At 37.7% G+C, this 25446-nt stretch overlaps 1 protein-coding gene across 2 annotated transcripts in view; it reads left to right on the forward strand.

The window, feature by feature from the left end:
- The window catches only part of Map3k1 (mitogen-activated protein kinase kinase kinase 1), a 64928-nt gene that overhangs the window by 25719 nt on the left and 13763 nt on the right, over positions 1-25446 (forward strand). For both annotated transcript variants that reach the window (XM_048368066.1, XM_048368067.1), the window contains exons 2-11: positions 9776-9926; positions 13383-13583; positions 14114-14314; positions 15028-15144; positions 15507-15655; positions 18920-19041; positions 19794-19875; positions 19973-20141; positions 22242-22520; positions 24257-24378. In XM_048368066.1, coding sequence (XP_048224023.1) covers positions 9776-9926; positions 13383-13583; positions 14114-14314; positions 15028-15144; positions 15507-15655; positions 18920-19041; positions 19794-19875; positions 19973-20141; positions 22242-22520; positions 24257-24378 — 1593 coding nt within the window. The remainder of the gene's footprint in view (positions 1-9775; positions 9927-13382; positions 13584-14113; positions 14315-15027; positions 15145-15506; positions 15656-18919; positions 19042-19793; positions 19876-19972; positions 20142-22241; positions 22521-24256; positions 24379-25446) is intronic.

Raw genomic sequence — 25446 nt, forward strand, 5'->3', positions numbered from 1 at the left:
ATCAGCATTAAGCTGAAAGTCTATAGCAGTATTTCTTAGTGTGACGTATCTCCAGGGATTTGTAGATCCTTAAAGGTACTATGTAGGTCATGGCAGGGAGGTGAAGAAAGCATTCTCACACTTGGAAACATTGGGAACCCCACTGGATTGCAGGAATGACAAGAATGTTTTCCACAAATAAAATATTGGGAGGTTATCCCCAGATTTAACAATTAAAGAGTACTTGTGTTTCTGTTAAGCTTTACATTTCTTGGTGATTTGTCTCCCTAATAGGAATTTGGTGGTAATTTATGAATTATAGTATTTACATTGAATAGCGTTGTACAAAAGTTTTCACAATCTACATGTCAATCTTCATGTCAGCAAGGTACCTTCTGAAACTAGAAAACAACAGTTCTAATTTGTAACTTTCATGCTTTCAAATAACAGATACTATTAAATTATAAAGCAGCATAGCATGGAATAAGGATAGGGCTTTTTGAAGCCAGAGAGATCTGATTTTGAAACCCAGGATTCCCACTTGCTGTGGATATAGCTCATTAAGGTACTTAGTCTTTCTGCAATTATTTCCCCTCAACAGTGAGGGTGAGGCCGAGCTCAAGAGGAAAGAAGTTCTAGGCTAGCCCGGGCAAAAAAATTCATGAGCGTTCCCCCACATACCTCAACCAATACAAAAATCAAATAGTGATACAAGTTTGCCAACCTAGCTATGCAGGAAGCATAAATAGGAGGATCACAGTCCAGCCTGCTCCTGGCAAAAAGTGGGACATTATTTGACAAATAATGAAAGCAAAAAGGATGGAGGAATGTCTCCTTTGGAAAAGGAGCTAATAGGCATGAGACTCTGAGTTCAGTTACCACCAGAACAAGAAAATAAACAAAAAACAGATTCTGTGTGTTTTCTTGTCGAGGTTTTTTAGAGTAAAGGGGGAGAGGAGTGCTCTAGCTTCTTTGTCTTCACCCCGGGCCTAAGTCTTTGGCAGAAAGTAAGTAGACTAGTGACGGGGGGGGGGGGGGGGGGGGGGGGGGGGTGGGTGGGTTGTTGGCAAATCTTTGTAACAAACTGGCCCCTGCTGGTGTTGGATTGAGCCAAGCTCCAGTGCCTGGCACTCATTCCTCTTAGGGCAAACTCACATCTGGAGACTTCACCTGTCTTGCTGGCTGGCTGTTAAATAATCTTTTCCCTCTATGTTTATATTTTTGTAGCCTTGATTGTAGTAACGATATGCTTAGTTCTGTGATAGATTAAGTCTTAGATTAACACATTAAGACAGCTGGTGTTAGTTTCATCTATGAGTTTTTCTAAGGAATATTGACATTGGAGCCAGAAGGTCTGTAGAGAAAAATCCAGTGCAGATTTCTTACAGTATATTCTAGGAAGCACTTAGCTCTCAAGAGTTCTGCTAAAAGGGGTAGCACGTGTATCTTCTTTCGTTTGATGCTTCTGTTAGACTGTGTGTCTGGAGGATCAGGGATCTGGTTTACCTACCTTTTGTTTCAGTGCTTACCTCTGATAGTTTTGCCAGCATTCATTGAATGGAGTGGTTTGCTGGCATTGCAGACCAGCTGCATTTGTCAGGAAGTCTGACATCCTGAGCATCCTACTTAACATGCCTTTCCACCAGCTGGAAGGAAGTAGTACAGTATAGAGCTTGCTATTCACGAGGGTTTGGAGGGGGAAAAAATGCTCTTAGCAAAGGCTATATAAGAGAGCTTTGTGTTTAATCAACAGTATCCCTTCATTAATTTCAGAACATTAAAACTTAAGAAAAGTTGTTGAAAATGAACTATACAATTTGTGGCTGAGGGGAAAACTGGGAGAGAGTGAGGGAAATGGTGACACTGTCCAAAAAGAAATGCACTTAGTACCTGACTTATGTAACTGTAACCCCTCTGTACATCACCTTTACAATAACAAAAATTAAGAAAAAACTTAAAGGGATTTTATTGTTAGAATAAAGGATACTCAAAATATAACAATCTTCAACCACATCTCTTTGAACATAGGAAGGGAATATATGCAATAGCAGACTGTTTTCCCATTACTAACCTGTTTATTCAACCTCTTATAAGAATATAAACGCATTTGGAAAAGATTCCACTGATTTGAGATTTTTGTACTGCAAACCACCAACAACAGTGAAGGAGCCAGCCATCTTCTTTATCAAATGTCTATACTACTGCCACAGGCCAGTGCTCCTGTATGGAGGATGATGGAGGGCAGGAGGGAATAGGTCACTTTACTGAAAACTATTATAGAAAGTTCTAGTCTACTTCTCTAGTGAACTATTAGGTTTATGCATCATTGTCTTGTAGACTTGCCCAACTCTAAATGTTTTAAAGAGTACAAAATGGGAATTCCTTTTTTTTTTTCTTCTGCCAGTCCTGGGCCTTGAACTCAGGGCCTGAGCACTGTCCCTGGCTTCTTTTTGCTCAAGGCTAGCACTCTGTCACTTGAGCCACAGCGCCACTTCTGGCCGTTTTCTATATATGTAGTCCTGGGGAATCGAACCCAGGGCTTCATGTATACAAGGCAAGCACTCTTGCCACTAGGCCATATTCCCAGCCCAAAATGGGAATTCTTGAAAGGAAATACACATTAGTCAAATACTGTTTTGTTTGGTGTTTTTTTTTAAAGCATCCCTTTCCTTGTTATCCTGATCTGTGTTCACCAATTAAGGAAGAGGATGCTCGCTCACAGCATCCTATTTCCCCTCCCCCAGGGGTTTCTAAACATTCTTTTTCAAATATCAAGGGCATAGCATAAGAAAGAATAAACAGTGGAATTTTTAACAGTGAGTATCAAAAGAATACAAGCTTTCATAGGCTTTTGTTGGAAATAAGTAGGAAATGAGAGCATACTAATCTTTTTTTTTCCTTTATTGTCAAAGTGGAGAGCATACTAATCTTATAAGAAAACATTAGCTCCCAGAAAATTATTTGATAAATCGGATAGATTTTCCTAATTCCTGAGAGAAGGGTGTAAGCAAGAGTAGTAGTATATAGAAGTTCTTTTACAAAAGTGATTGCCTTGTTGAATGATAAACAGAGTTGTTGTTGCTTTTTTCTTTGTAAAGTATCAGCCAGATGCAGGTGGGGCATGCCTCAAGAGGGTAAGATCTGAGGCTCTCAATTTGAAGCCAGCCCAAGCAGACCAGTCCATGAGACTTATCTCCAATATATCGCAGAAACGGCTGGAAGTAGAGCTGTTGCTCAGGTGGTAGAGCATTAGCCTTGAGCAAAGAAGTTCAGTAACAGTGCCCAGGCCCTGAGTTCAAGCCCCAGTACCAACACACGTGTGTGCACAGGCACACACAGATCCCAGAGACAGGAATTCTATAGCTCATTTATTTATTCTATCTTCCATAGTGGCATGGCATTGTTTTGCTGTCACTCAGATTATCATACATTCCATGACATGACAAGTCTTACAAAAATCACTCATTTCTATCCAATTCTGACCAGTTTTCCACTTTTCTACATGGATGTTACTGAAATTTTAGTTTAAAAATCCTGACAAGTCAGCAGATTTCATTGAATTTGAATTATAGGTCACTACAGAGCCAGCATTTTAGTCTAATTTGTGTTAACCTGGAAAAAGTGTACACTCTCACCTACATCCAGCTGCTTTAAAAAAAATAATTTTACCTCAGTTTCTAACTTCAAGTTTTTACTTCTTTACCTAGCCTAATTTGATTAGTAGCTTGATCTTTATCTTTTTTTAAATTCTTACTAGTTATAGTCATTGCTTTTGCATAGTCGTACCTTCCAACCTTAATTTCTGATGTGTATTTTGCTTGTCTGAATTATCATTTCTTCATGGCAAGTCTTCTATTACAATTTGACATTTTCTTGGCCTGTCAATATGACTGATTTGTCCCTGTGACTTGACAAAATATACATGTTTAGTTTCATTCTTATATAAATCTGTTGACTTTTATATTCATCTATCAGCACATTTAGACAGAAACATTAGGCTTTTTCCAGATTTGGATAGACCATTTTAGTTCTTCTTTTCTTGAGTTATGCTCATTAGACAGATTTGTTGTGGTACACTAATAACTTGAATGTGGTGCTTCTTAATAGAATCTTCAACACATTTCTGAGATACATGAGAATACCAAGGAACACTTTAGCCAGGCTTTTAAACATTATTGCTCTATTTTTTCCCCTGGGTCTAGGCAGGTGAAGGGATTACCTAGAAAATTTTTTTCACATTGTTTTATTATCTTGCTTTGTCTGGTGTTTATTCAACAGGGGATATATCCCCTTTTAATGATGCTTATCTGTAAACATGTCCACCTGAAAGTGAAGCCTTGGCATTTTTTATTGTGCTGATAAAAGACAAGTTCATAGAAAAAAGCACAGTAGCCTTGGTGTCTTACAGTAAATGTGTCAGTACTTTTAGTGGTTGTTGAAGTATATACAAAATATTTATTTGACAAGATATACTTTATATTTGAAAACTCCTTTGAATATTTGTGATCAGCAGTTATGCCTTTTAATAAATACTCTTGGGCAGAGTTCAACAAAAATGCATCTAATTAAAGATAAACTTTTCTTCACTTAACAATGTTTCCTTCAATCATCCTAATAGTTCCCTAGTTTATGTTGGCAACACTTTTCTAGGAATAATTTACTTGGTAATCTCTTGAGTTTATTTCATATTCTGTAGAATATCAGTTGCTTTAAATGTGTTCGTACATTTCAAACCTATAAGAACATGTATATAGGAGAACTGAACAGTTAAAATACAAATTTCCTTTTTATTCACTTCACTTCTCTAAAGGAAGACTTAGGTATATAAACGCCATAAATCAGGTTACAGGTAATTGGCTAAAAAAAAGGAAAGAAGATCACAAAATAAATCCCTATAGAGTTACATACTTTAATATATTGACTAGTAGTTGTCTTGTCTTTTATAAATTCTGTTTAGCTTCCAATGGTACATAAATTACTAATTTCAATATAGGAAAGTGTTTGAATAGCTTTTGGTTCTCCTTGAAATTGTTTACATGTCCCCAAAGGCACAGATTTGTGGTAGTTTTGAGTCGTTAGGGGCCTTGTGTATCCACTGTGGGAATTTTCCTTTTTCTGGTACAGAGTCTTGCACTCTACCACTGTTCCCACATCATCTGCTTTTGGTTTTTCAGATAGGATGTCACACTAATTCCCTTGTCTGACTTCAAGTTGTGACCCTTCCACCTATACATCCCAAGTTGCTGGAATCACAGACATGTACGCCAGCACATTGGTCTTGTTTTGAGATAGGAACTCACTAACTTCGCTACAGTCTGGCCTGAAACCACTAACAACCTGCCTGCCTTCTGAGTAGCTGGAATTGCAAGTGTGCACCACCACACACAATCTTACTTAAGGTTATGCTGTATTACAATTAATATTTAGCATACTGGGAGGAAATACTAACTTTCAAAAAATAGCAGTAGGAAGTTATTTTCTGAAGACATTCAAAAATAGATTATTCTTGCCAAGAAAAATACTGTCTCTGAAGATAGGTGTAAGTCAGAAATGGAGAGACAAAGTAAACAAATGGAGCAATGGCACTCACTGAACACTGTTGAGAATGAACTATATAACTTGTGGATAGGAATGGGAGGGAAAAACTGGGAGAGAGCAAGGGAAGGGCTGACACTGTCCAAACAGAAATACACTGTACCTGAATTATGTAACTGTAACCCCTCTGTACATCTGTACAATAAAAATAAAACAATAAAAGTCATATACGACAGAAGCGGTTAGCATTTAAGATACTCCCGGAAGGAAGTAGATGAAATTTTAGTAAGATGATTAGACCTAGATATAAAACAAAATGTATCTGTAGAAGAAGTAGGGGAAAAGCTACAAGTGGGACAGTACAGCCAACAATAGCTGGCACCACACTGCTCAGATAAGGGAAGACCAACTGACTTCCTGAGAAGAGGCTATTGAAGCACTCAGCCTTTAGCAGGTGAATCCTGTAGGTCTAGAACAAGGACTAGAAACCTCACCTCAGAATGGAAATAATCTTTGAGGTTCTAGGTCAAACAAAAATTCATTTTGAAGAATGATTAGAAACAAAAAAGAAAAACAAGAAACCCCATGTGCCTTAAATAAATGAAAGAAGAAGATAATAAAGCAAAATCTTTAACAGTGTTTTGTTTCTGGTATTAAGTCTTCAAAGTAGTTTCCCAAAACACATTTTTTATTTGAAAAGCCAGAAACATGTGAGCTGTTTTAGTTAAAACAGCAGGTGTATATTTAGATATTAACTCTGGCAGAAATAAATCCCCCCAAATAATAAGTACTAAGCATCTTGGATTAGAAATGTATTTTATCTCCTAGTGACATGCAGCTGTGTGATAGACTAACTTTGGTTAAAATGTACATTTTGTTCTGCTATATCTGCACTATTAATTGGATAACACATCATTACTCTGTACATACATACATATGCATGCAAATATCTGAGAAATATTAAAGCCATTTCTGTCAGACCTATGAAGATTGTATCTTAAAACTGTAAAGAAGCAATGCTTTCTTCCCATAGTTTGGTTTCTATTTCAGAGAAAAAAGAAACTGAGTAGGTGTGATTTCTTCTTGGCATAAAAAAATAGGATTTACTATATATTGTGTTGATTCTGAAATCCCAGTGGTTGTAATTTAAACAATTATTTTATATACCATGAAAAAAACAAAAGGAATTACCAATTCAATTATTACATTTGTTAAGAGGCATTCAGATTTCACATATAATCATGGAATAACTAGAAAACACTATTTGCACAGTACTTTAGGAACAATGAAAATTCCTCTAATGGCGTCTAAATTGAAATTTTAAGTATAATTAAATACAGATCCATAAAAGATTTAATAACATTGATTTAGCTACTCAGTTTTAAAGATGAGAAGTCCTTAGGACTGCCATAGGTGCCGCTAAGTGATTGTTTATTATATGTATTAACTCCCATGAGCCAAACATGTTGAGATGTTTGGATACATGTAGGTAAGACCACATGTATTGCTCTGATGGAGCTTGTAGTTTGTAAGGAAGGGAGCGAAGGAGGGATGCCTTACAATTTGCAGTCATCTCTTTAGAGGAAAAGTACAAAGGCTGTGAAAAGACAAGTGGTTTTAAAGGAGAGATGATCCTGGTGGTCTGTGAGGCCTGGATGAGACAGAAACACGAGCCCCAGAGAAGTAGCTCCCTAGTTCAGTCCAGAAAAGTTAGCAGCTCTACCTGTACAGTGTGAATGAAAGATGTGTTTTTCTTGAACCAAATTTCACAAGTATTAGCACAAGTCTTGATTTGCATACATTTGACTCAGCAATTCTATTTCTGAGTATTCTCAAGAAATAATCTGAAGTACAAAAGTTTGACTGCTGGTATGCATATCCATATTGTTTATAAGTTTGCTTTAAATGACAGTGTTTCTGGTTGGATATGGTTGTGTATATCTCTAATTCCAGCACTCTGGAGGCGGAAACAGGATTTTAATTCAAAGCCAGTCTCAGCTATAACTAACAAGGCTCTGTTTCTAATATATTATAGTTTTTTCTAACATAGAGGAAAGGAAGAGGCAAGTCATGCACTCTTCAGAGTCTATTGGCATCATCCTGAGAGGCTTATGACAGTGTCTGAGTGGGGGCCAGAAACAATGCTGAAAGTGCAGATGCTCTTGAAACAAATTGGGGAAGGAGAAACATGTGGACCAGTGGGCAAAGATAGGAACCTTCCTCTGGGAGTTAGGAACTTCTGATAATAAAATGCCCTGCAGTTATACCATGACTAGCCTGGGAACTGGGACCCCTAACCACACCTACAGCGTTGTTGCCCAGAGGGGAAGTGTTTGCTTCTCATGCTAGGGACTTATAAGTGAAGTTGAGTTTGCAGTCAGCTCACAAAAGTGACTGCCTTTAAATCTAAGCTTTCCTTTAGTAAGTATTTACTGAGCAGGATGACTTTTGGTAAATACTTCTTTCTACCTCATTTCTCCTATCACTGGTGTTCTGTACCACTTCTTCATTTTTTCACACTCTCTCCCTCTCATTCCTTTTCTTCCTGTCCTCTGTCTCCTTTTCTCTCCTGAGTCTTATCCTTCTTCCTTTTTACTTTCTCCTCCAGATACTCCTGATATTTATAAATAGCCAAACACTTTTGAATAAACAGAATAATCTTTTAAAGAAGAACAAGGAAAAGGAGGAGGAGGCAGAGAAGCTTCCACTAGTTACGAGAGTTATGCTATCTCATGCCTGTAATCCTTAGCTGCTAGGCCTGGTTCAAAAGCAGCCAGGCAAAAAAGTTTGTGAGACTGTCTTAACCAGTAAATATTGGGTGTGGCATGGGCCTGGCATGCCAGCTATACAGGAAGTACAAATCAGGATTATGGTCCAGACTTGCAGGATGTAAACACAAGAACCAGTTTGAAAAACTAAGGAAGGGTAGAGCATTTGCTAGATACTGAGTTTCAACCCAAGTGTCTCAAGAAAAAGCATATACATACTTCTTTCCTAGTTCATATTCCTTCCTCTGTGAGTTTTTCTGTGTGGCAGAATTTGTCCTGTGTAGTCTTAATGCACATTTGTAAGATTTAAGTCAAATATGTTATGTTCTTTGTGTTGCTAAAAAATACCTAGACCAGTCTCTGATACTCACCCATGGTACTGATACTTCATTTAAATTACTCATTTCCATTGTGATGCCTATTTATTTTGTTTTAGTTAATCAAGGTTGTTCTTTTGTCTGCTTCTCTGAATATACTACTGCAGAGTTATGACCAATTAGAAAATTCCTTAGTGGAGTTTGAATTTGCCTTTTTCGTTGTCTCATGCCATGAAATTTCTTTTCCCAGTCACTGTAGAAAACTCATAACATGATTCTTTTCCTTGATATGAATATTTCCACTAATTCTTTTCCCAACCACTGTAGAAAAATCATTATTCTGTAACCTTGTAGACTTTCCAAAGACAGTTATTGAAGTGAGCATAATTAGCTTAGTATTTTAAAAATCGTTAATTCTCAGCATGCAGTTTATTTAACTGTTTCTTTATGAGCAAGGCTTTTAAATCCGTGTGTGTATACATGTATGCGTATATGTTGAGAGCAGTGATTTTCCTGAGAATTACGGTTAGGATTTTTAGAATTGTCAAAAGTTTCTAGAGATTTCTAGAGATTACTTATATTATATATAACATATATGACATTATATTATGAAGTAAAGTTCAAGGTGTTTGTATTGGATTATTTTTACTCTTTAGATATGAAGTACCCACAAGTGACTTGTCCTAAAACTATTATTATTACTCAAGGAAAATAGAGATTTTTAGATGATATAGTTAAGTTTTACCTAGCATATTAAACATTTAGTGCATTTTAGAAAATGAACACACTTGACAGAATCTGTCTGTGCTGACATAAATTATTAAAACTCTTGGAAGAAAAAGTAGGTAGAATCTTGTCCATTTTATACATGTATGGAATTAGAAACCTGCAGTCTTCTGAAATGTATTTGTTCAAAGTAAAAACTTAGGACCCATTAGGGTAACTGTTTGGAATAAAGGAAATAAATAGTATTAATAAACCTTCAACTTCAATCTGTATTATTAAAGTTCAACAGCACAATACTTTATAATTTACCTCTGAAATCTTCTGGGAGTTTTAGCAGCTATCATTTTGGTTGCATGTTTGTTGGAAGTAGGAACCATACTGTTCTACTTGGTTTTGGAAGTTATTTTTCATATGTAGATTACTTACTATTCTTACTTTTCTCTATTTCAGTCGTGAGATGGAGAATAAAGAAACTCTGAAAGGGCTGCACAAGATGGATGATCGCCCAGAGGAGCGGATGATCAGGGAGAAGTTGAAGGCAACCTGTATGCCGGCCTGGAAGCATGAGTGGTTGGAAAGGAGAAACAGGAGAGGCCCTGTGGTGAGTGGCCAGGGTGCCCACAAGAGGGACACTGAGCAGGAAACGGGAACCAGCAAAATAGTCCCCTTTGTGCTTTTGCTTCTCCATTTGAAATACGGTACTTTCATTTGCTTCATGTTCTGGCCACTTGAAGTAAATCATAATATAAGCTGTTCATTAAGCAACTTCAACTGTGATAGAAACTTTAACTAGTTGGTGGAGGACTAGTAATCTTTTAGCTGTTGCTGCCCTCTAATGTCAGTAATTATAAACCTTTTACCTGAGTTCAATATTGCACATTCTCACTTAAAGCAAGTCTGCTGATTTATATTAAATGTGTTATTTCTAAGATCCATAGGAAGATTCTAATTTCAGAAATTTTCCAGAAAAATAAGTGAGACTGTGGGACTGATAAAAGAAACCCTTGATATCTAGGTTAGGCAAAGCCAGAATACTCTGTCCTTTGCCCTGTTTAAAGTGTAAGAGTAGCCCTATGGTGCTTGGTGCCAGTGGCTCACACCTGTAATACTAGCTACTCAAGAAGCTGAGATCTGAGAATCACAGTTGGAAGCCAGCCTGGGTCTCCAGTTAGCCATCATAATGCCATTGGAGTGGAGCTGAGCATGGGCCTTGAGCAAAACAAGTTCAAGGACAGCACCCAGGACTGGCACAAAGACAAAGAGAACCTGGATACTGTATATATGTGCATTAGAACTAGGGAAAGGAAAGGGAATCAAAATCAAGAGACAAAGGATAAGAAGACAAATGATTCCAAAAGCAATATTTACAAAACCAGTTGGTACAAACCAACTGAACAACTCATGGGGGAAAGAAGGGAAAAATGAGGGAAGAGGCAACAAGTTAAACAAGAAATGTACTCACCTGCCTTACATATGAAACTGTAACCCCTCTGTACTTCACTTTGACAATAAAGGGAAAAAAAAGAAATATTATGCAGTGTGCTTCTACATTTCTACAAAGGAAGTTTCCTCACTAGTCCATATCAGCATGTTTGTTTATATTTGTTTTTTGTTTTAAACAGAAATGGCAACTGAGATTTATCTAAACTTTGACAAGGATCTAAACTCAACTCATGCCAAATGATCCTCAAGCTCTCTACCTGGGCCTAGTTAAATTAAATTTAAATTAACTGAACATAAAAGTAAATGCTGAGTTCCTCAGTCTAAATGCTGTACCCTCATGTGGCTAGTGACTGTCTTCAGGGAGAGCAGTCCCATCTCCCAGCCTGTTGGAGGTCTAGCAATGCCCAGGCTTTGTTTAAATGTCTTAAGAGCCCTTGAAGCTTTGCACATGCCTCATTGAGCTGCAGTTCATTACACATAGCCCTACTCGGTGATTCTAATTTAAACTAATGGAGCTATAGAGAACAAATGGGTGTCATGTACATGTTGGGCTACTAGAGCATTATTAAGTCCTTTTCTTCCCAACTATTGATCACATGTGGTAGATGATGGATAACTTCATCATTTTAATTCTTCATAGTGGAAGATGGAAAAACCAAGGACTTAATCTTAGAGAATATTCTACTGAAACATCTTGTAGAGGTGACAGAGGGGCAGATGGCTACTAAACAGGTATAAGGAGCTTTTGAGTAACTAAAGGTGCTGCTCCATGTTCGTGAGCTGAGTTATTCTTTTTTTTTTTTTTTTTTGCCAGTCCTGGGCCTTGGACTCAGGGCCTGAACACTGTTCCTGGCTTCTTTTTGCTCAAGGCTAGCACTCTGTCACTTGAGCCACAGCGCCACTTCTGGCTGTTTTCTGTATATGTGGTGCTGGGGAATCGAACCCAGGGCTTCATGTATATGAGGCAAGCACTCTTGCCAGTAGGCCATATTCCCAGCCCGTGAGCTGAGTTATTCAAATGAAGCCCAAACTCTTTTGAGCAATCACAACATTGTATATGTGCAGAGGAGCCAGCATTTTTCCTTTGTTTCAGAAGAGCTAACTTTCAGTTTTCTAAGGCCAAAGTTTTTTCCACTGCCACCTTCCTGCATATACTTGTGTACCTTGTCTGTGTAAGTAGAACACTGAATGAAAGGGGAAAAAATTAGAATAAGATACATAACATGTATTCCTTAAGATTAATCTACATTTTATACTTGACAGATTTCAAATTATCCTTAAGTTTACTGTCTGCTTGTGAAGTAACAGTCTACATAGTGAAATAACTATTTAAATTTCATTTTATTATGTTTTATGTAAGTTATAGTAAAACCTTCTTGAAATAGTTGAAATAAATTTCCAAATGGGAAACTAGCACATGTACACAGTTAAAGTGATAATTGGGCACTGGTTGCTCATACTTATAATCCTAGTTACTTAGGAGGCTGAGATCTTAGGATCACAGAAGCTAGCCTGGCCAGGAAAGTCACTAAGTTTCTTATCTTCAGTTAAGCACACACACACAAAAATAACAGAAGTGGAGCTGTGATTCAAGTGGTAGAGCACTGCACTAGCCTTGAGCAGGAAAAGCTCAGGGACAGTGCCCAGGCACTGTCAAGCCCCCCAACACAGACACACACAGACACACACACACACACAGCAATATATGAACTATTACAAACCACTTTATGGCTAGATACCCAGTGTGGGGGTTGTTCAAAAGCGCAATAAGGAATTAGGAAAAAGAAAGAATGTCAGGTGAGGCTGGTAGAATTCAAGGTTAGGGGAGAGGGGTATGGGTGTTATGAAAGGTAAGATTTCAACCATGTCTTAAAGACAAATGAGTTTTCCTCATGTGACGTTGTGCTGTCTGGCCAGGGCTCCTTGTGCCATAGCACAGGAGAAGGAGGAAGGCCAGAAAGGTCTACTAGATTTCAAACATACTAAGTCTGCAGGTTTTTTACCTTATATCCACAGCTAGATTAATCTGCGAGCCCTAATATTAAAATACATGTCTCTATGTTGAGATAAGATACAGTCATGTAAACTGCATTTGTGCTTGAAATTAGTCTTTAAACTGGAAGCATCTCTCACCTTCATTCCATAAATAAGTAGTAGAAATTATGTGACTGTTGTTTCTAATTTATTTACAAACTTGAGGTTGTTGATTTTGAATGTTAAATGAGTTGGGAAATTGGTAACAGGTAGAACATAAAATTTCACACATTTTAACTAGTAGAAACCCTAAAAGACTGACATTGATGTAAGGAAAAATATTTCTTAACATATTGACTTAAACTAATGCCAAATAGCTTTGGCCTATTATCTGATATATTTATATAAAGTTTTCTAACTCAAATCAATGAGATGGGAAGAGATGGGGGAGAATGATAATAGGTGACATTGATGAAGATACGTTTTACTCACAAACAGACATGTTGAATTAAACCCCTTTGTACCTAAGTATATATACTTTGTATATAAGTAAGACTAATAAAAAACAAAGTTTTTCTATAATGTCCAGCTATACGTTGGAATTTTTAAATGTTCAAAATATTGAATACTTTTGATGCAGGTGGTAAAACCAATCCCTATTAAAGGAGATGGATCCGAAATGAATACCTTGTCAGCTGAGTCTCAAGGAGAAGGGCGGGCCAGTGCCACCTCCCCAGCGCCCAAGGGCCGACGCAGTCCGTCTCCCAGCAGCTCGCCATCAGGTCGCACGGTGAAATCCGAATCTCCAGGAGTTAGGAGAAAGCGAGTTTCCCCGGTGCCAGTAAGTAAATAGTTTGTAGTTTATCATGCTATCCTATCTCAACACTGCTTATAAAGATGCTTAGTAAAATATTAAAATGTATTCCAGTAATATATTTTAATTGAGGAAAAATATATGGTGAAACTTGGGAAAAGCTTCTACCTACATAGAGGCCAGCAAAGTGGATATTTAGTTTTTACCTGTAGACCGTCATTTTTCCTATTAATGCTGTTTCTTTTCCACACTTTAATTTTGGCTTACTTAATACATTTCAAGAAGTTCAGCTGTTTATAGAATAATTTATGAATTACTGTATGGTTGTCTTTCTCTGCCATAGTTGTGGGGATGACTAAAATGGTAAAAGTCCTCTCACGACAAGTTTGTCAGACAGTATTTTGCCTGACATTGTTCCATTATACTTTCGACACTGGAGTAGTTTCGCAGAGTTTAATCTGCCATGTGACTGTCTAGTGTGACCTTTTTTGGTTGGGTTATTTTTTTTATCAAGCGTTGAGAAAGTTTCCTAATACAAACCAATACTGTGAATCAAGTTTCAGAGCGGCAGAACCACACCACCCCGAAGAGCCCCTTCGCCAGATGGCTTTTCCCCGTACAGCCCCGAGGAGACGAGCCGCCGTGTGAACAAAGTGATGCGGGCCAGGCTGTACTTACTGCAGCAAATCGGACCCAACTCTTTCTTGATTGGAGGAGACAGCCCTGACAATAAATACCGTGTATTTATTGGGCCACAGGTAGGGTTTGTCACTGTTTGACACTTACTAACTGGGATTTACCTGTAAGGTTCTTTATGTTGTTTTGTTCTTTCTAATGTTGGAGATGGAACCCAGGGACCCAGATAAGCTACGCAGGTGCTCTTATCACCAAGCCATATACCAAACCCTATACAGTTCTTAAACTGAGAGAAGTTAATTCCCTTTAGTAAACTAAAGTGAATTTCATTGTATTATGAGCTAATAAATATTTTCTTAGATGTATTTATGAAGTTTTTATTGGGACAGTACCTAAAGTAAGATAAATTTTTATCTACTTAATCAGTTCATTGAAAAATAAGAGATCAGTTTATAAGTAGACTTATAATGAGGATAAAGAAGATTATAACTTAGAAGAAACTTTAATAAAAAAAAACTTGGACTTTAAAACAAAGTGATCATCGAGGTACCAGTTGCTCACACCTGTAATCCTTAGCTACTCTGGAGGCTGAGATGCGGTTCAAAGCCAGCCAGGGCAGGAAAGGCCATGAGACTCCATTTAACCACCAGAAAACTAGAAGTGGCACTGTGGCTCAAGTGGTAGAGCACTAGCCCTGAGCTGAAGAGCTCAGGGCCAGTGTCCAGGCCCAGAGTGCAAGTCCCTTGACCGACAAAAAAAAGAAAAAAAAGTGATCAGCTTAGTGTTAACCGAATGACAGATTTATTAATGCAGAGGTTTTCTCTGACTTCTTCAGAACTGCAGCTGTGGGCGTGGGACATTTTGTATTCATCTGCTGTTTGTTATGCTCCGGGTGTTTCAGCTAGAACCTTCAGACCCTATGTTATGGAGAAAAACTTTAAAGAATTTTGAGGTAATTTTTAAAATTAATGCTATGGGTAAAGTTGGCAGCGAATTTTTGTAGTATATTTCCTGAGAACTAAATTTAAATAGATCATTTACATTTTAAAGATGTAATTGAATATTTTAAGTGTTTTCCTTATAATTTATTAAATGATAAACTTTTTCCTTCTAAATTGAGAAACATTAATCTTTTATAAAAATAATTGTTCTTTGTAAACTACATAAGTTCTTATTTTGAATCTCTTCCTCTTAAATCAGCTTTTTAAGAAATATGTGCAAATGAAAGATAAATAATTCAACCTCAACCTCTAAAACTCTTTGTATGTATAATGTGGCTCATTTATCATTAACACTGTCTTTTTCCAATGTTAGGTTGAGAGTTTGTTCCAGAAATATCATAGTAGACGTAGCTCAAGAATCAAAGCTCCATCTCGTAACACCATCCAGAAGTTTGTTTCACGCATGTCCAACTCTCATACATTGTCCTCATCTAGTACTTCTACATCTAGTTCAGAAAACAGGTTAGTACTTTTTAAGAATTAAACATTAATCTAGTGTTGACTTTTTAGTTTTAGGGTGTGTGTGTGTGTGTGTGTGTGTGTGTGTGTTTACATTGCTCAGAATAATTTCATTACTAAATCTTGGCTTTCATAGTAAAATTAAGGGTAAAGAATATTAAGATCATTTGAGGACATTTTGTTCTAAAAACTGTAGCATTGAAAGGCTAGGCATGCTTGGTTCGTGCCTGCACTTCCAGCCATTCAGTAAGTAGAGATCTAGACGATCATGGTTAGAGGCTAGCCTAAGGCAAAATGTTAACAAAACCCCCTCTCAACCAATAAGCTGAGTGTAGCGGTACACATCTATTATCCTAGCTACTCATAAGTAGGAGGAACATGGTATGAGGTTGGTGTTTAAGGCTCTTCTATCTCTCACACAAGAGTTTGTCTGAGAACCAAAGCATGGGAGCATGGCTTAAGTGGTAGACCATGTACCTATCAAGTGCTGAGTTCAAACTTCAGTTCCACCAAATAAGTGAATAAATCCTCATTAAAAATGGCACATTAAGGGCTGGGAATATGGCCCAGTGGTAAAGTGCTCACCTCGTATACATGAAGCCCTGGGTTCGATTCCTCAGCACCACATATACAGAAAAGGCCAGAAGTGGCGCTTTGGCTCAAGTGGTAGAGTGAAAAGAAGTGAAAAGAAGCCAGGGACAGTGCTCAGGCCCTGATGAGTTCAACCTCCTGGACTGGCAAAAAAAAAAAAAAAGGCACATTAATGTCTATCTTATATGAAAAATCAGGTGGCAGATACAAAATGGTAAGTAACTAGTCTCCCAATCATTACCTTACCACAGTCTTGTTAGGTGGGTTTTTATCACTTTTGCTGATGATGAAGCTGAGAGAGGTACTGTAAAATGGAAGGAAAGGCCTGCTGTTCGTAAATAAACTATACATCAAGGCGAAATGGTTCTCCGAAACCACCTTCAACTATAAGATTTTAAACTGTATAACATTACTACTTTCATAGGCATCTTCAGAGAGTCCTCTACAGCCTGTTTACCTGTGAGAAGATAAGCATGTTCTAAATAGACTGATGGATTGTAACTAAGAGAAGCAGTAGGTATTAGTCACAGTAGTTACTTAAAAATCTTCTCAAACTTGGCATCCCCATACAGAATGAGTTTGTAAACTTGAGTATCTGAGAAGAAACCCAGTGACTAATGTTTTATAATAATTCATATCAACTTATTATATTCCATGATATTCCTAACAAGCAAGGTCATGCTTTGTGTTCCTGAGTTAGCCAGTGAGAAGCCCTGGTCTGGGTCATTAGTTCCCTCTTTATCCCACCAGTCTTTGAAAAATGCTAACCACCTCAGATTTCATGAGCTTGAAGAAGTGCTGATACAGTGAAGGCCCTCTGAAGATGAAAAACAAAAATGATAGCATTTTCTTAATTTTGATAAAAATGAATTGGCCTAGGGCTGGGAATGTGGCTTAGTGGTAGAATGCTTGCCTAGCCTGCATGAAGTCATGGGTTCGATTCCTCAACACCACATACACAAAAAAAGCCAAAGTGGCGGTAGAGCAAAAAGAAACCAGGGACAGTGCTCAGGCCCTGAGTCCAAGCCCCAGGACTGGCAAACATATATATATATACACACACACTTGGCCTTAGAATCCTAGATTTTTTTCCAAGTTGTTTGGGACATTAAAGATTCTGGTTTACTAAGCTAATGAGTGAAGCCAAAATAGGTCACGTAACTCATTTGAGTGAAAGCATAGCCAGAACTTGGGTGTCTCGGCTCCTGACTCAGGACTCTTTCTCTTACCCCTCATCTTAACCACAATCCTCAGATCTCAACCCCCTGAGTCGCTGGGATTATAGGCATGAACTACCAGTACCTGGCTAATTGCCTAAAAATTTTAAGGGATATTTTAGAAGCAGTAATTAGAGAATTAGGACAGATTGAAAATACCAAATATAATTTAATAAAACCTCACCAGAAAGTAAATAATAGAACTGCAAAGAGTAACCTGCCCAACTTGGATAGATAAGTCCATGAAAGTCTTATCTCCATTTAACCAGCAAAATGCTGGAAGTGGAGGTCTGGCTTTGTGGCGGTCTGGCTGTCAAGTGGTAGAATGCCAGACTTGAAAAGGCTAAGCAAGCCTAGTGCCAGTGGCTCATGTCTTTATCTTCTCAGGAGGCTGAGATTGGAGGTTTGAAGCCAGCCCAGTCAGGAATGTCCATGAGATTATTACATCCAATAAACTGCTCAGAACAAAACAGAAGTGTCACTGTGGCTCAAGTGGTAGAGCTAGCCTTGAGCACAAAGAGGCCCAGGAACAGCACCCAGGCCCTGAGTTCAAACCCTAGGACCAGAAAAGAAAAAAAAGCAAGAGTACAAGGCCCTCACTTCAAACCTCAACACCAACACATACACAGTTTAAATTCCCATTACACATTACACAGCTGAGTAGATATGGAGAAGTTCTCATCAGTCCTACCTCATAAGCAATTGTATTCAAATTATTTCCCTGTTTTCTTGCCCTTAATTTCGTGAAAATTGCCTCCCAAAGAAGTAAATGATGTCCCAAAAGCAAAGTGCAAGTGAAGTGATCAAAGTAAACATTTTAGAGCCGGGCATCAGTGGCTCACACCTATAATCCTAGCTCTTCAGAAGGCTTAGATCCGATGATCACATCTTGAAGCCAAGCAGCTGGACAGGAAAATCCATAACACACATCTCCAATTAATCACCAAAAAGCTGGAAGTAGAGCTCTGGCTCAAGTGGTAGAGCCTTGAGCAAAAAGCTCAGGAACAGTGCCCAAGCCCTAAGACCAACACCAAAAGGAAAAAGAAAAGTTATGATTTTAGATTTGATGAAAGAAATGTCTTTAGTAGTTGAGTGTCGTCATGGGAACTGAAGCAAGCATCTATAATCCAGTACTGAACTCTGTGCATCCTGAATATTTACTCTTTTGCAACAGTTGGTCTCTTGAGGTTTTTTTGTTTTCCAATGTGAAAGCCAGACATTGGTGATACATTTGTAATCCTACAATCTACAAATATACAAGTATGTGAATCTGAGTAAAATTACCGTGTTTTAATAGTAGGAAGAAGTATCCTGCAAATAATTAATAGAAGACACTCTTAAACAAGGATTGCTAATTTATGTGTTCAGGTTGTAAAGAGTGATAGTTCTAATGAGCATGTGGTATAAGTCTGTCTTATATTCTTTTGCACTTAGTACTTTTGCTTCTCCTTCCTTATAGCATAAAAGATGAAGAGGAACAGATGTGTCCCATTTGCTTACTGGGCATGCTTGATGAGGAAAGTCTTACAGTATGTGAAGATGGCTGTAGGAACAAGCTGCACCACCACTGCATGTCAATCTGTAGGTAGCCTCTTCTCCCTGTGCTCACTCAGCATAGTTGCTCTCTAGATAAGCTATCTCGTTTAGTATTGTAACATGGCTTGTGGGGAGATTGGTGACAGCAGGAGAAAAAGTCTCTCTATGCCCTGGGTAAAGTTTTCAACAAGTTCTAGTCAGGGATCTTTTAGGAGATGATTTGTGTGAGCAAAGAAATGTATGTAGTTAGCTGGGTGCCAGTGGCTCACTCAGGCGGCTGAGATCTGAGGATTGCAATTTGAAGCCAGCCTGGGCAGAAAGGTGCCCATCAGACTCTTACCTCTAATGAGCCACTCAAAAATCTAAGTGGATCTGTGGCTCAAAGTGATAGAATGCTAGCCTTGAGCAAAAGAGCTCAGGGACAGTGCCTAGGCCCAAGTTCAAGCCCTACAACCAAAAAGAAGAAGAAGAAGAAATGCATGTAGTATGATCCACGTGGAAATGGAAGGTGTGCGTCTTCTTAAAAAAGGTCCCAACCTAGAAAGTATACATGGTGGGGGAGAAGGAGGAGGAAGACCTGGGTAGGCTATCCAGAAAGGGGAATCAAAGCCAGTCTGGGAATATATGACCAGACCAGGTAATCAAGTAAGCCAGAATATTTTGAAAGACAGTGAACCAAGTGTTTGTTGTCATAACTAGTAAAAATGGGATTTGTAAAATATCCAAGCATCAGAATAACCTGCTCTTAGATTAAACATTTACCTTTTGTAAGATTTTATTTTGCTTTAATTTTTCAGGGGCAGAAGAATGTAGAAGAAATAGAGAACCTTTAATATGTCCCCTTTGTAGGTCTAAATGGAGATCTCATGATTTCTACAGGTAATTATTTTAATTAATGATTATATGTATGTATGTTTAAATTACAATGGAAACCTGTTAATATTTTCAGCAACTGTTTTGGTATTTTTCCCTTCAGCCATGAATTGTCAAGCCCTGTGGATTCCCCTTCTTCCCTGCGAGCAGTACAGCCACAGACTTTGGCTGGATCGCAAAGAAGGAATCAAGAGAGCAATTTTAACCTTACTCATTATGGAACTCAGCAGATCCCTCCTGCTTATAAAGACTTAGCTGAGCCATGGATTCAGGTAAGTAGTTCTGGTCCTCTTTGTCAAAGAAACCTTTGGAAATCAGGTTGTGCCTTTCCCCTGTGCCTCCGTACTTTATATTGAAGGGTTTTGTTTACCTTTACCATGACTCTTAGTCCATTGACAGTTTTAATTTTTACTTCCGGTGTTAATACTTTCCTGCTTACTCTACAGCTTACGCTCAAACATTCTTTGGAATTTCTCATCTCAGCTTTAGAAACATCTCTTTCTGGACAAACATTTCTTAGAAAGAAACTGGAATTCTTTAGTGCTTTTTCCAATATTTAATCCCCATTCTTGCTAAGAAATTCTATCATATTTCTTATTTGCTACCACTTAAACACAGTTTCTCCTTTCTGCATCTTGCTGAGAGGATAGTTAAATATAATACATACTTTGTATTAAGCATTCTTGTGTGTAAGGTCAGTCTACATTTCTTTAACCTTCTCTTCTGATTGGGTGTTTTTTCATCCTTAGTACATAGAGGTTTGAGTTGACTGGTTGTTTGCTTTTTAATGATTTTATTGGTTGCTGTTTACTGTATTACTTAAGAAAAAAATAAGATCCAGTAAACAGGTGTATTTTGATAGTATGTTAAAGTGTTATTAAATGCTGTTAAATCTATGAATAGATGCAATAATTCACTAGGCATCTCTATCATTAGGATTTCCTTTCCTTAACTTTTTGTGACCATTATAGTACAACAGCTATAGAATTCTCTTATCTCAGCATGTTATGACCTATTATGAGTCTTATAAAATCTACAAAATATAGACATCTTAATTCTTTTATCTAGTTTACAAATGGCATTTTATGTAGGCCCTTACCTGCTCCTTCAGGAATCCCAAAAGGACTCTTAGCTGGTTCTGACCTATGAGATGTTGTTCTTTTAGAGCTGTGGTCTATTTTTACTTAAGCTTTAATTTGACCTATCACATAAGGAATTGGAATATCAGGTAAAACAATTAACTATTGAGGACTGGGGGGTAGGGAGGGCTGGCTGGTCCAAGTGGTAGTAGCACTTGCCTAGCAAATGCGGATCCCGAGTTCAAACCCCAGTACCCCAATACATGAAGGAAACCCTTTTATAGTGAGTGTTTTATTCTCCTTTGTGGTCCCTGTATAACAGAGCACATTTTAATATGTCATCATTTGTTTTTCCTTAGACTTGCTTATTCATATTAAATACTTGGAACTTTTTCATGTGATAATTTACCTTTGATAGTAAGCTTGCTTTTAGATCATTGACCCATAATGTCAGTACTGTTTACTTTCCCATTTCTTTAGAGATTCTGAGGATTTTCAGACCCGATAGTGAGGACTCTAACAATGTATACATTAATTCTTGGTACGACATTGTCCTTTGCGGGTTTTTATTTATTTATAAAATTATTTTTGTTTCTGTACTGGGGTTTGAACTAAGGGCCTAGGTTGTCTCTTAGCTTCTTGACTTACTAATTTTATGCATACTTTTTTTCCCTATACTTCTTTTTACCTCTACTTGTTATAGCACCACCTACTTATTAACCTTTTTGAATAAAATAAAAATCAAGTAAATATATGCCAGCAATAAATAATGCTGTCATGCTAAGGAAAGTACTACTGTACGTTTTAAAACCTCACTTTAGTGCCTGTCTTGATTTGGTGCTCAAATTTCCTGTTAAACTGCCCTAATAGGAATATAAATTTGAAAGATTTTTCATTTTGTGTACATGTTCTGAGGTATACTTGTTTAGTAGTCACGCTATCCCTTGAGCCATACCTCTTGGCCCTTTTGCTCTTGTTATTACTTTGGATAGGGTCTTGTTTTATGCCTGGAGCTAGTTTTGAACCATAATTCTACCTATGTCTCCCAGTAACTGGGAACAGATATGCACCCACCCCTCCCAGTTTGTTGGCTAAGATGAGGTCTTGCCAATTTTGTCCAGGCTGGCTTTGAGCTACAATCTTCACGATGTTTACCTCCTGTGTAGCTGGGATTACAGGCATGTACCACTATAACTAGCCCAGTTTTTCTTTAATAATCAAAAAATTGTACTTAATCCAGTATTACAGTGTGGGTTCATTAATTTAGCTTCACATTGTGTTTGTTTGATATAGGTGTTTGGAATGGAACTCGTTGGCTGCTTATTTTCTAGAAACTGGAATGTAAGAGAAATGGCCCTCAGGCGCCTTTCCCATGACGTTAGTGGGGCCCTGCTGTTGGCAAATGGGGAAAGCACTGGAAGTTCTGGAGGCAGTGGTGGAGGCGGCCCGAGTGCTGGGGCCTTCAGCGGCTCTTCCCAGACCAGCATCTCAGGAGACGTCGTGGATGCATGCTGCAGTGTCCTGTCAATAGTCTGTGCTGACCCGGTCTACAAAGTGTATGTTGCTGCTTTAGTAAGTAGCCTTATTTCCTAACCATATCCTTACTTACGGGTTTTCTTTTTTGAGTGTCCTATAGTCTGGTTTTTTTTTTCTTAATATTCAGAACGCAGAAGTTGTGTATCGTAGTGTATACCTATAATCCCAGCACTCAAAAGGCATGAGTATTAGGAGTTTGAAGCAAGCCAGGGCTAAATACTGACAGTACAATAAAGCTACTTTACCTAATTTAATTCTGAAAAATTCAGATTTTAGTTTTATTCCACAATCCTAAGAAATCACCTTTTTTTTCCATTTAACTTACTAATTTGAATTTTACTGATTTTAAGTCTATTCAAGTTTTCTTCAGTACTGTTTGCTTTTCTTCCCTCAAGTAACAGCGTCTTGATATTCATGTTTCCTTAAGCAGGTTTCTCATACATGGCTAAAAAATACATTATATTTCAGGAAAGTTAAATTTCTCAAGTTTTGATGCATTGACTTTAAGGATAATTTGTTTTATAACAGTTTTGCTTTAATAAACATTATATGAAAGTTCAGAAGCCTTTCAGAGAAGGGTTCAGTGACAGACTCTGAGTTTTTTTCTGATCTAACCTGTTAGATGTCATCTTTTTTGAGTGGAATAGAGTAGTGTAGAGTTAGTCTTAGAGACTAATTTCACCTCCACTGTGAGTGTGTATCTCTGTATCTCTCTAGACGGCTTTTCCTCAACTTTAGCACTGTTATCCTTGGCCACATAATATTGGCCGGATACAGGTGGCACCACAATGCTGTTTTGTGCACTGTAGGGTATTTAACAGCATGCACAGCTTCTTCTGTACACTAAATACCAATATCAAACCCATCTCCACCCTACCCATACAGTCCCCCATCTTGACGCTAAGGGTATCTCCATGTACTGCCAAATATTTCTTGGCATTCAAAATTATCCCCAATTCAGCAATTCAGAATCATGGCTTTAGGGCTGGGAATATGGCCTAGTGGCAAGAGCGCTTACCTCATATACATGAAGCCCTGGGTTCGATTCCCTAGCACCACATATATAGAAAACGGCTAGAAGTGGCGCTGTGGCTCAAGTTGCAGAGTGCTAGCCTTGAGCAAAAAGAAGCCAGGGACAGTGCTCAGGCCCTGAGTTCAAGGCCCAGGACTGGCCAAAAAAAAAAAAAATCATGGCTTTAGAATAATTCTAACTAGTTTAATGCTAAAACTCCATCTCCTCTTGCAATCTTTTTTCTGATCCATGCCCTAACAGTTGTGCCTCATGAATCTTCTTCAGGAGAAATACAGTGTGATAGCTCTGAACATAGTTTTGCGGTCAGACTGGGTAACTGCAGAAATTCTCATCACAACTAGAACATATGAATAACATACCAGATAAACTAAGACAAGCATAGGCACTCTGTACATAGAGCACATTGTTGAGTCCTTGATTCAAATCCTAGGCTTCCCATTTGCAAGCAGTACAACTTTAGGAAAAAACTACTTACGTTCTCTTTAACTTCAGTTTACTCACCTACAAAATAATTCAAATATTGATTTACGTATTAGATTTTGATATATATTTTTAGAACCCTCTTAGTGTAATGCTTAGCATATTGTAAAAAGTCATTGTTTCTTAAACACTACTTTGATTACTACTGTTTTGTTAGAATCCTATTCCTATCGTTACTTATTTAATTGCTCAGAGTAGTCCATTGTCTCTATTGTTTTATAAACATAGTTAAACTGACTTTTAGTTTTTTTCTCCTTAGAAAACATTGAGAGCCATGCTGGTTTATACTCCTTGCCACAGTTTAGCAGAAAGAATCAAACTTCAGAGACTTCTCCGGCCTGTTGTTGACACCATCCTAGTCAAGTGTGCCGATGCCAATAGGTAAGAACTTCTGAGGGACCCTATTTGAAGCTGTCTGGTACTAAAAGTTCCTAGCACCAAGCCTAGTTGATACATATTTATTCAATGAATCTTTGAAAATTGTTCTCTAATGTGAAAGTTAAAATTAAAATATAACACTTCAAGTTCTTAAGAGATGGAGAAAAGGAAAGCAAAAGTCAGACCATTACACTGAATGGACCTGTACTTCGTTATATAGTGATTATTTCCCTTAAATAGTATTCTTAATCTGTAGTCTAATTGATAAGACTATTAGTTGGTACATATCTCTAAATGGTATAATCTTATTGTAGTGAACAATTAATCATCATTATATCTTCTTATATGAATCAGAAAAGAGCCCTGTCAAATTATTTTCAATATAATAGAATTTTATTGAAACTGTGACTTTTTTTAAGTATCATATATACTCCTACATAAAAAATGACATGAATTAAGAATAATCCGACCTGGAGGAAAATATATGAAGTAGGAAAATGTGAGGTATCAAGACAGTATAAACGAGCACAGCCACACTTTTGTTAGACCAAGGTTTCTTATGTTCTCCCCTTCCATGAAGTGAAGAAAAAGATTTAGCAATTTAGTTTGGCAATTACCATCTCTTATATCCCAGCAAATCTTGATTGGCAAGAAGTATGAATTCTCATTTTCTGTACAGGTACAGGTCATATGAATTAATTGCAGTCTCAAAAGTCAGCTCCCTGATTGACTATTTTCTTATAGCATAGTCTATCTTTTGTTTCCATAGGTTTTTAACTCTAAAATTAAGTTGTTGACCTAGGTAATTGCTTTGATAATTGGAACCATAAGAAGTATTATAAAGTTACTTGACAAATGGAAAGGCTTTGGTGGCATGGGTGGTTCGTTTTGCTTTTGCGGTGCTAGACTTAAACCCATGGCCTTTTTAAAATTGAGAAATAAAAATGTCAGAATCAGCTTTCTTTTTTTCAGTACTGGGGATTCCAGGGCCTTGGGGTTTCTAAGCAAGTACTTTACCATTTGGGCCACACCCGCAAGCCCCTTTTTAGTGAGGTGGTCACATAGAGCCTC

The sequence above is a fragment of the Perognathus longimembris genome, chromosome 19 (genome assembly GCF_023159225.1).
Source record: "Perognathus longimembris pacificus isolate PPM17 chromosome 19, ASM2315922v1, whole genome shotgun sequence".
NCBI classification, from domain to species: domain Eukaryota; kingdom Metazoa; phylum Chordata; class Mammalia; order Rodentia; family Heteromyidae; genus Perognathus; species Perognathus longimembris.